This window comes from Podarcis melisellensis, assembly GCF_964234715.1.
Source record: "Podarcis melisellensis genome assembly, chromosome: 10".
In the NCBI taxonomy this organism is placed as follows: domain Eukaryota; kingdom Metazoa; phylum Chordata; class Lepidosauria; order Squamata; family Lacertidae; genus Podarcis; species Podarcis melisellensis.
The window spans coordinates 23919294-23929293 of record NC_138542.1 but is presented as its reverse complement, the minus strand read 5'-3'; the positions used below and the strand labels follow the sequence as shown (position 1 = coordinate 23929293).

Here is a 10000-nt window from a genome sequence, read left to right as displayed (position 1 = left end):
GCAAGGAAATACACTTGGTGTAATTTCCCTAGCTTTCACAGTTGTAATTATTTCCAGCTGTCTTAATGTTTTCTCCCTACTTCTCTATTGGTAGTAGTAAAGTCAAGATTATGGGCATTTCTCTCCTCAAGAGATCATTTGTCATTTGTTACCATGAAGGAGTTTTTCAGGCTATCATTCCTCGGATAAGAACTCTTACCATAGAATTGGCTTTTCAGTTTTGTCGAGGTTTCATGCCACGCAGTCTAGAACGTATGTGTCTCTCCTGTATGTGACGTGTATGATAGAAATGATGTAAGACGTATGACACTTTGTAAAGTGTGTATTGGTGCAGGGTGGTGGTATTTAAGGCACATGAGAGTTCATGCAACTAGGCGTCTTCCTTCTCTCCTCTGTGTACCCCATATCAACTCAAATCTGTTGTGAGCAGATGAGGACTGGAAAGGCAGAGGAGAAATGGGAAATCCTGTTGTGCAGGTGGATATCTGTTATGCAAGCAGACAGACATATTGGCTGTCTCCCAGTGTTCACAACAAAACGTTTTTTTAATTTACAAACCATATAGATCACTGACATTTAGGACATGTTGCTTAGCAGTCCAGATGAGCTAAGATGGAAGAATTAGAAATGCAATAATAGAATAAAACTGGCATAATGTTGCTTGTAACAATGAGCATGGTGCTAGGCTCTGGGGGAAAAATGCTTCCCAGGATCTGATCAACTAATCCATGTGAAGTTTTTATAAGGTCATGGATGAATACTTAGTATAGTATAAAAGTTAGATAGTTGATAGAATATTTGTATTTAGGATTGCTTTACTATGAAAATGCATGCAGTGGTGGCCATCCTAAGTGTGGCCTATTGTGGTGTGCTGGACATTGTATGTTTTTACAATACAAGTCTATGCATGTTTGTTTGAAAGTTAGTCTTGTTGAGTTCAATGGGGCTTACTTCCCAGTGAGTTTGCTTCAGGATTGCTGCCTTAGTAATACATGACGAAGTTACGTGTTTGTACACTAATTCATGTGAAGAATAAAATGGGAATTGCCAGTTTTATTACATCATACCTGATATATCGCTGTGTTACTCACCCTTTAGCTTAGAAGTTTATTTGTATGTTCTGTGTGTGTAATTTCTATTGCTGGGATGGGAAATAGGAATAACAATAAATAAAAACATGTTATAAATAACTATATATATATATATATATATATATATATATATATACACCCACAGACCTACTGTTTTAGTTTAGAAATTTAATTTTAGGCTGTCATTATTTTGCTGCCAGTGTTACAGGAAGCTACCTTTTCCCTTTGGAAAATAGGCTCAGTAGAAGGTAGTGAAGAATGGCAGGATGCATTTTGTCAATCTAATCTAGATCAGATTGCAGTGTAGAATTTGTCATTCCTTCGAGTGCCTAACCACACTGGCTTTCATCTAGAGATAGTTATTAGCAGCAAAATGTTGCGTGTGACTACTAACACAAATGATAACAACTGCATGCAGCAGTCCTAGATGGCAGATGGTTGAGGTTTGCCTGCATGCATTCCCATCTACATTGTAAGACAGATGGCAAGACACACTGTCACCTACACTGTGCATTGCTGGTGGAGATCACAATGGCTAAATTGCATCTGGATGTCATTCTCCATCATTTGAGTGCTGTGTGTATAGTTGCTGACCCAGCACCCTAGTTGCTTGATGTAGGCATCTTACTAGGACCACTTTGCATGTTAGAATCCTGGTCTGGCAAGGTCATCCATGTCCCTGCATGTCTGGAGTTACCTAACCAAATCAGGTAGCTCTGCTTGAGTATATAGGTAAAAACTTAGCCATTTAAAACGATGATTCTCTTGATTTTAACTTAAATACAGTTGTTATCTCCTTGAATCCCACCATCAAAAGTACTTTAAGCATTTCAGTTACAATGGGCCTAATTATTTTAGGGACACCAACCAAACAGTTCTTCCCATTCTTATGTCTGTCTTTGAGATGCATCATACTTCACATTTAAATGAGGGGGACAGAATGAAACTTGTTTGTATTGTTTTTCTTATTGCACACAGAGGAATGGCCTTATAGTTGCCATTTTGATTTATTATACAGTCATACATATTTAAGACTTTGACTGTACTAGTCTAGATTTCAAGTATATTGAGCCTGCTATTAATTATGAATCAAGCCAAAGAGAGCACTTAAAAAAAAAAAAAGACATTATGATATTATTTCCCCCCAAATCTAAGTTCTGGTCAAGATTAAAAATGCAGAATGATGGGTATGTCTTAGTTTTTAAAGTGAACCCAGGAAAAAGTGTATTATAACATACAGGCTTATTGGAGGGGAGGTTCCACATAGGCTCACAGTCCTTTAGATTCTGTGAGTGTGTTTAATTATGGGTAGAGGGATCTGAAATGATTAATTATTGGCAAAATGATTTTTTATGTAGAAGTTGCAATTGAGAGGTGATCTATAGAGGTATGCTATTTATTTTAAATTTATAAAACACACAAATGATGTGCAACACATATTTTCTGCACATTTGAAGGTTTGAACATGCCTATGGGCACATATTGTATCACAAACTAATTTTTAAGTTTCAAAAGCAGTTTGTTATGCAGTACAACAGACTGCTGTTTGAGAGAACCTCAGGGCACATGGCTCTAATTTCCAGGTCCTTTGGATCACATTTTGAATTTTTATCCTATACTTGCTCATTCCAGGTTGGTTTTTTTTAAAGTTGCATTTTCACATTATATCTGCTGGGGATAGGGAGGTGAAACCTTAACACTTCAGATATGTTGTGGAAGTCAACATTTATTTATAAACTCTTTAAGTACACTCATGTGGCATCATATTAAGCTTCACCTTGTCTTACCATTTCTAGGCTACTGTTTGCAAGCCATTTATGACAATGGACAGAACTGACTTGGGTTTTCCATTTTAGGAGGTTTGTAGGTTACAAGCTTTAAGGAACAGAAAGTATTAACCTATTTTAAAATAATGAAGTACATATCGGATAGTACCTCACAGCTGCTAGATCATTCCTACTTAGCCAGACTCTCATTCTTGTCAACTGATTTTTAAGGGCTGTTAACAGCGAATACAAAAACTCCAAGGCTTTTTTCCGTCTAGGAAGTTGATCATATGCAATAAAGCCTTCTGTCTCTCAAAAATGAGGCCCCCTAGTGGTGATTCAGAACTTTCACTTGCTATAGTCATTCATGTTTCTGAAGTTCAAAACAGCACCTGGCCCTCACAGGGTTCAGAGACCAGGAAAGCAATAAAGCAGTGTTGGAATCACACAAGGAAGAAAATATTTCACACTGTTCCATTCTATGCTAATATAACTCATTTTTTAAAAAAACACCAAAACAAACAAGTCTAGAATTTTGTGCAACCCTATCATAAAAGTAGGGAGGTCTAATTGAGCTGTGTCTTTTTATCCTGCTATTTGTACAAATAAAAGACCACATCTTGATGCAAAATAAACACAAAAGCACTGTTGTGACTATAACAGGGAGTCATATACTAATTTATATAATAAGTGGTTGTGCACGCTTTATTCAAGATTATGGCTGCAAGAAATGGCATGAATTGCTGGGTGTGTTTAATGCTGGATTATAGCAATTTGAAACATGTCAAACACATGGCTAATGCCTCATGCTTCACTCATTCTTGCGTAAACCTGCATAGCCACCATCCATTATGCCCTTGGTAACAACACAATTCTGCAAGTAAATATTGTTACACTAAGTAACCTTTCAATTCAAGTTGTTTAGGAAGAGAAAATGCAATCTTGTGCAGTCAGTTTCAGTGTCACTTTAATGTTTCAAAAGGGAAGTGGTGTAGAGAATAAGTATCTGTACAGTGACTTGCTGATTTAAAGAAACCTAGAGAAAACTTAAGATTAGTGGCAAGGGAGAGCATGTAGCAGGAAGGAAAAGTGTATTCACCTAATTATATAGTGTGAGGATTCCACTTGAATTGCTGATTGTTTGTTAAATGCTCAGGTGGTAGCCTGTACTTCTCCGTTAACAGGAAGTACCTTTTGTGTGAAATATAGTTGAGGTATCTGAAGGCGGCTGTCTTAATTGTCATACAATTTGGGATCCATGCACAAATTAACTTCAGGACGATGCACTGAACTTGGATAGTGTGTGAAAAGGCATGCTTTATCATAGTATGGGGGATTTTTAAATCAATTTGGAGTGAAAGTCATAAAATTGGAACAAGTACAAGGGGTATGGTCTGTTTATGAATTTGAGCTTAAGAAGAGCTTGCAGGATACCAACAGCCTTAAATATATATATTTTCAGGATGCAATATTTTAAGGGATTGACAGAGTCATGCTAACCACACAACAAGATTTTACCCGCAAAGTCCCTCTACTGCTTGGAGCCCCCCCCCCCCCGCTGGCAAAATCACAAAGTAATGGTGTGTATCTCTAACCAGTACAACCTCCAATTTGAGAGACTACTTATTTTAACCTATTTTATTATGGTAATGTGAGCTGTATTTCATGTCAGAATGTTAGGCATGTGTGGCTTACTTTGGGAAATATTTTCACTTTTTTCCCTCCTCCTTTACCATCATTAGCTTCCAAGTTAATATTATGCTCTCTCCTTGTCCCTTTTCTGTGCACATTAAGGGGAGCTCAGACTTTGTATTCCGTTGCAGAAGTACCATTTATTGGTCATGTTTTGCTCAACTTGATTGCATAGGCTCACAGATCAACATAAGCTTAAAACTCCAAACTACATGTTAGGACTTTTCAAGGATGCCAAAATCCATGAGACATTATACACCTTTTGGTTAGTGTGAGCTGGAGGATGTTTAACCCTTTCCTTTCTTACTGTCCTCAAAGAATCGCAGATATGCAAAGATAATCATTTTGATTTTGAAGCTAGAGATTTCCAAAAATGTATGAACTATTTTGATTGGCTGGCTAAGCTACGGGCTCACTGGGTTTATCTTTTTAATGCATGTAATTGACTATAGCACAAATATAGTCAAATATTTACTTTGTTGGTTTTTTAAAAATCTGTCTGAAGACATTCCTCCACCTCAAATAATTTAGGAGACACTGTGGAAAAGATGAGATGTATGTTTTACATGCATTTTAGTAACAAATGACACAATCCTATACTCATCTACATAAAGTAAGTCCCATTGGGTTCGGGGGGACATACTCCTGTGTAAGTGGATGTAGGATTGCAATCTAAATATATTGTTTTTAACATGTCTGTGGAATTGCAGGAGATATTATTTAGAATGCTCATATACCTAGTAAATGCTATCAGACCCCTTTTTCTGAATATTTTAAACACTGTGCATGTAAAATTTATGCCTAATTTGAATACTTATTAGCTTCTTATTCTCAGGAAAAAAGGAATATTAGCTTACTTTTCTTCTTGGAAAATTCATCTTCACGTATATCACATTTTTCATTTCTATTCTTATTCTTAGTTAATGTTCTGTAGACTGTTTAACAAGGGCTATTTGTTCTTAAACACATCTGGTTCTACAGTGGTTAACTGTGATTGTAACAGCTGCCCTTTATTTTACGTGAACTGTAATCATGTTTGTTGTGTTTGTGTCCTTCCTTCTTGACCAGAACTAGACTTTTGCCATGTAAAGTTTTTTTAAAAAAAATGTTTATTCTATTTACCCTTTAAACCTTTCTTTATGAAAACTTATATTGCTGTTTAGCTGACGTTCTTAAGAGTGGCTTCAGCTGTAGTGGTCTGCTTGGTGTTTTTCTCTGATAGGAAGAAATTTTTGTGCACAGGCTGAACTGAGTTGAACAATATGTTGGTTAAAGTAGCATCTGTGTTCTTTAACCAAGGTTGCTTAAAAAGATTATTTGCCTACCAGGAGAGGTGCCTTTTAAGATCTTATTTCAGAAAGTTTGCTCTTTTCGTTTCCTGGAAATCTTTCTGTGTAATGTATGCATTATTACAGGAAAATGAACCGAAGAGCACCTTCAGCACAGTGTAGAATGTTAGTAGCTTTGAGAACAAAAATTGATGTTTCCATTTTACAGATGCAAAATGCACTTGAGATTCTAGTTTGTAAGGTTATGTTGATTCTTTATTTACTGCATGGATTTCAACTGATCTTGGCAGGACATCTCATTGCTATCCTGAAAGTACAGTATATTTATGCAGTGAAAATGATAAAACATTTATTACTGTAGAGAAGGTAATATGCATAATTTATGCTGTTTTTAGCACAATCATTAGTGATATTCTTGATAGATTTTATTTCCAGCTTTCATATCTAATACATGCTTGGAAAATTAATTTTATATCTTTCATTTATTTGCCTATGTTAAAATTGAGTTTTAAGTCATCTTCAAGTGAACAGTTTGATTGCTGCTCATGCATAAGCTTAATTACTTCCCAGGAAGGACAGTATTAAATGTTTTAAATGTCAGAAAAATAAATGAATATCAGCCGTTTGATTAAAAAAATAGGCAATATCTGACGTGTTTGCAGCAAGAGCTTTTTCTTAAAATGCCTCCAAGGCAAAATTTTATTTAGTCACAAAAAAGGAGAAGCCCATTATACTATTTATCATTGGTTGATACCATATGATTTGTAACACCCTTACAAAATTTTAATTTTGTATGATTAGCTGTGCATCATTAAACAACAGCCTTGCATAAGAAATGCTGTAAAATTCTGACAGAATCAAGATAGTGAATATTTTAAATAAGGCTGTATACTCATCCATGGTTGTCAAAGCTAGATAATAAGAAATACAGAGCAGTGTGTGAAATTGTGCCTTCATTTAAACTGGTTTGATAGGTAACTTTAAAATGTAGCTGTTCGTGAATGTTATTTGACCAGTCTGCAAGTATATAAGGTGTTGTTTTCCCTGTTAAATTTAACTGCACAAAGTGTTTCTTATAGGAAATGTAATTTCAGCAATTAGTGTGTCTACGAAAGCAAGGTTTGCAATCCATTGCATTGCATTGCATTGCTTGCTTCTTAAATGACTCTGCAAGGATTTTTCCCTCTCTCCCCTTCTTCTAAAGATGCTGTCTCTGTAATTGGCAGAGAGGGACATCTTGATAATGGAAGTGTGAAGGTGTAACGTGTGTGTTAATTGATACTTCTTAATCACTTTTAGGTATTAAGTCATGATGCAGGAATCTGCGACAGAGACAATAAGCAACAGTTCAATGAATCAAAATGGAATGAGCACTCTAAGCAGCCAATTAGATGCTGGCAGCAGAGATGGAAGATCAAGTGGTGACACGAGCACTGAAGTAAGCACAGTAGAACTGCTGCATCTGCAACAACAGCAGGTAAGTTTTTTTTGTTTTGTTTTTGCTTTGTATTTGTTTTCTTACAAATTAGATTTCCTTTAGTGACCTTTACTCTGATGTGGATTTTGTGCACTTTTAAGATATTGCAGAAAGTGGAGAGTTTTCAGAGCATTATTTGTTGTTTGTTTGTTTTTTATCTCTCTTGCATGTTCACCTTCAAATATGCATGTGTTTCTTATTCATAAAGATCTGCCTGCACCGGGGTATATTGTACATCTTCTGTTAAGGGTGTGTGGTGTATTTATAAAAGTTGCCCCTATATCTTTTCCAGGAAAAATGGTTTTTTTCTTCCCTAAAAAAAAAGCACCTCCAGTTTCCCTGAGTGATACAGGGAAGGAAAATGTGATACTTAGCTTTCCACCAGAGGGCCACATTACTTGATACTTTGCATCCTACTAGAATGAAATTGTTCCAAAACTCAGTTAAGGTGAAAGGACCACAGTGACTTTTTGCAACATTCATGTTTGCTGGTGCTGTGATAATTGTAAATAAAATAAAATGGATGAATTTTTCAAATAGAAAAATTGGTGGTGTGACTGAATGACCTGTTCACAGAGACTGAAAGAAAAAAGTGCAATATAGGGGACCACATTTCCATTTGATACTTTAAACTAAATAACAGGTACTCTTCAGTATTTCATTTATTTTCATTATTTATCAATTGGGAATCCAACTACCTTTGCAGCCAACTTTAGTAGAAAAAAGTAGAGAATAATTCTTTTTTGTTTTGTTTTAATGATGCTGCTTCTGCTTCTACTACTAATAATAATGTTTTTTAAAATGGCATTAGGGCACTTTCCCCCCTCAATTATGGGACCAAATCCTACTGGGTGCTGAGTGTCTTGTCTGAACTGCTGAGATGCTTGTGTTTCCTATTGTTCCCATTAGCTAAAGCAATTAGTTGTTCATGGCACAGTACTGAGTACTTAATTTGTAAATAGGTATATTTTTATTATCAGCATCTGGATTTAATCAGAAGAGAAAATAGCCTTGCTGAAACTAAAGCTGTTAAAAATAGTTTTATTGAATTTTGCAAAATAAAACTGTAGTTGCATTGCTTTAATTTGGGCCTGTTGCCGCAAATGAGTGTGGTAGTTATTTATTTTCTGGTTTTTAAGTTGTGCTCAATACTAAATAGCTTATGTGACTATTATTTGTTTTAGGTATAACAATTAAAATAGTTTCATTTTGAAACCTGAAAAGTATATGGGGATTTTTCAGTTCTGCATTGTTTCACATTCTAGTATAGACTCTTCAACAGCTGGCTCCCTCACTGTATTGTTTAACCATAAGGGGGAAAAGATACTTAATCTTCATTCTTATAGATCCTTCTTAAATTCTTAACATTCATGCTATTCTACTGTAAAACATTTTTTTCTGCCAACCTTCCCTATTGTTGCATCATTTAAACATGCACCTAGTTGCTTAATATTCATTTAGTATGTTAAAAAAGTTACCACCACAGTATATTACAGCAGAAAACACAGAATGAGAATAATATGCTACTTACTCATTTCTCAAAGCAGGAGCCCTAGTCATTTCTAGCCAATTTGTCCACAGAGTCACAGCTTCCAGTAGATAGCATTTGCAAAGACCACAGAGAATAACAATTGGAGATGAAAATATCCAGTTGAGTACTAATATCCGACAGGTTCTGAGGGGGACAGGCTTAGGGGCAATATTTTCCCCCTTCAAAACTGTGATTAGATCTTAAATAAGCAGACAGGCAAAGTAAAGCCCTGTGTCCACTTAATAGGACTCAGGAGGCATTTTATGGTAGGTTTAAATGCAGACTGAATCTGGAATATAAATCATCCCCCAAAACATGGTGTTATGGAACATAAGCACTAGTAAACATGAAATCTGTATCCTTCATGTGATTTTGAATGTGTTTTGGACTACAACTTACTCTCTTCATGTTTTCCGAAAAGCGAAGAGAAGAATAACGTGAGCAGTTTCATTGGTGCCATTTGAGGTATTGTCTAATTTGGAGAGAGAGAGAGAGAAATAGGTCAGAAATTGACATTTGAATCAACAAGAAATATACAAACTTATTTCTTTCTGTGCTTATGCAAAGTAAAGTGATCTTACATGTTGTATTGTAATTCTCCTTTCTGTTGAACTTTTTACAATGAGATTGAAATACTTCACTGTTCTACTTGTGTGCAAGGGGCAGGTAAACTGCAGACCTTTTTAAATGCATGCTTTTTCTTGCACCACTCCAGTATAGTTAAGTGACCAGTTAAGGTTTGTGAATCACATGCATGAAGTTCAGTTTAAAGTGCTTCATAAGCTAGAGTCAGTCATTTGGAAACAGACATTATAATCAGTAAAATGATCAGAAACTGTTAGATTAAAGAAGCTAATATTGTAGGATCCCCCCCCCCCCCATTTATGTATTCTAATGGAGTATTTGTGCTTTTGGTGTGAATTTATAACATCACTAGGAGCCTTATCTAAAAGTTTGGCTAAAATTTTGCAGTGGTAATTTCTCAGTTATGTATTAAGAAGCAACGACAGCATCCTTTTTTTTTTTGGTAATATATAGCAATGATAAATAGTTTGAGTTCAGTCACAAGATATCAGGAGATCTTTAACTGAGGTACGACTAGAGTATAAGTAACTTTTTTTATCCCAGTGTAGATATTTGTCACCTTCCAGCTG

At 35.6% G+C, this 10000-nt stretch overlaps 1 protein-coding gene and 1 long non-coding RNA gene across 10 annotated transcripts in view; one reads left to right on the top strand and one right to left on the bottom strand.

Annotated features, from left to right (window-relative positions):
• LOC309379685 overlaps positions 1–689 on the bottom strand; it is an 8464-nt gene extending 7775 nt beyond the window's left edge. For both annotated transcript variants that reach the window (XR_014172597.1, XR_014172598.1), the window contains exon 1: positions 559–689. This is a non-coding gene — a long non-coding RNA (uncharacterized lncRNA). The remainder of the gene's footprint in view (positions 1–558) is intronic.
• FOXP2 (forkhead box P2) overlaps positions 1–10000 on the top strand; it is a 352653-nt gene that overhangs the window by 163355 nt on the left and 179298 nt on the right. For 7 of the 8 annotated variants that reach the window (XR_014172562.1, XM_081928970.1, XM_081928969.1 and 4 more), the window contains exon 4: positions 7138–7315. Coding sequence is in view for 6 of the 8 variants with exons in the window: in XM_081928970.1 (XP_081785096.1) it covers positions 7148–7315 (168 nt within the window). In the remaining 2 variants the exon portion in view is untranslated. Of the gene's footprint in view, positions 1–7137; positions 7316–10000 lie in introns of those variants that run through there. The other variant, XM_081928973.1, reaches the window with a different exon arrangement.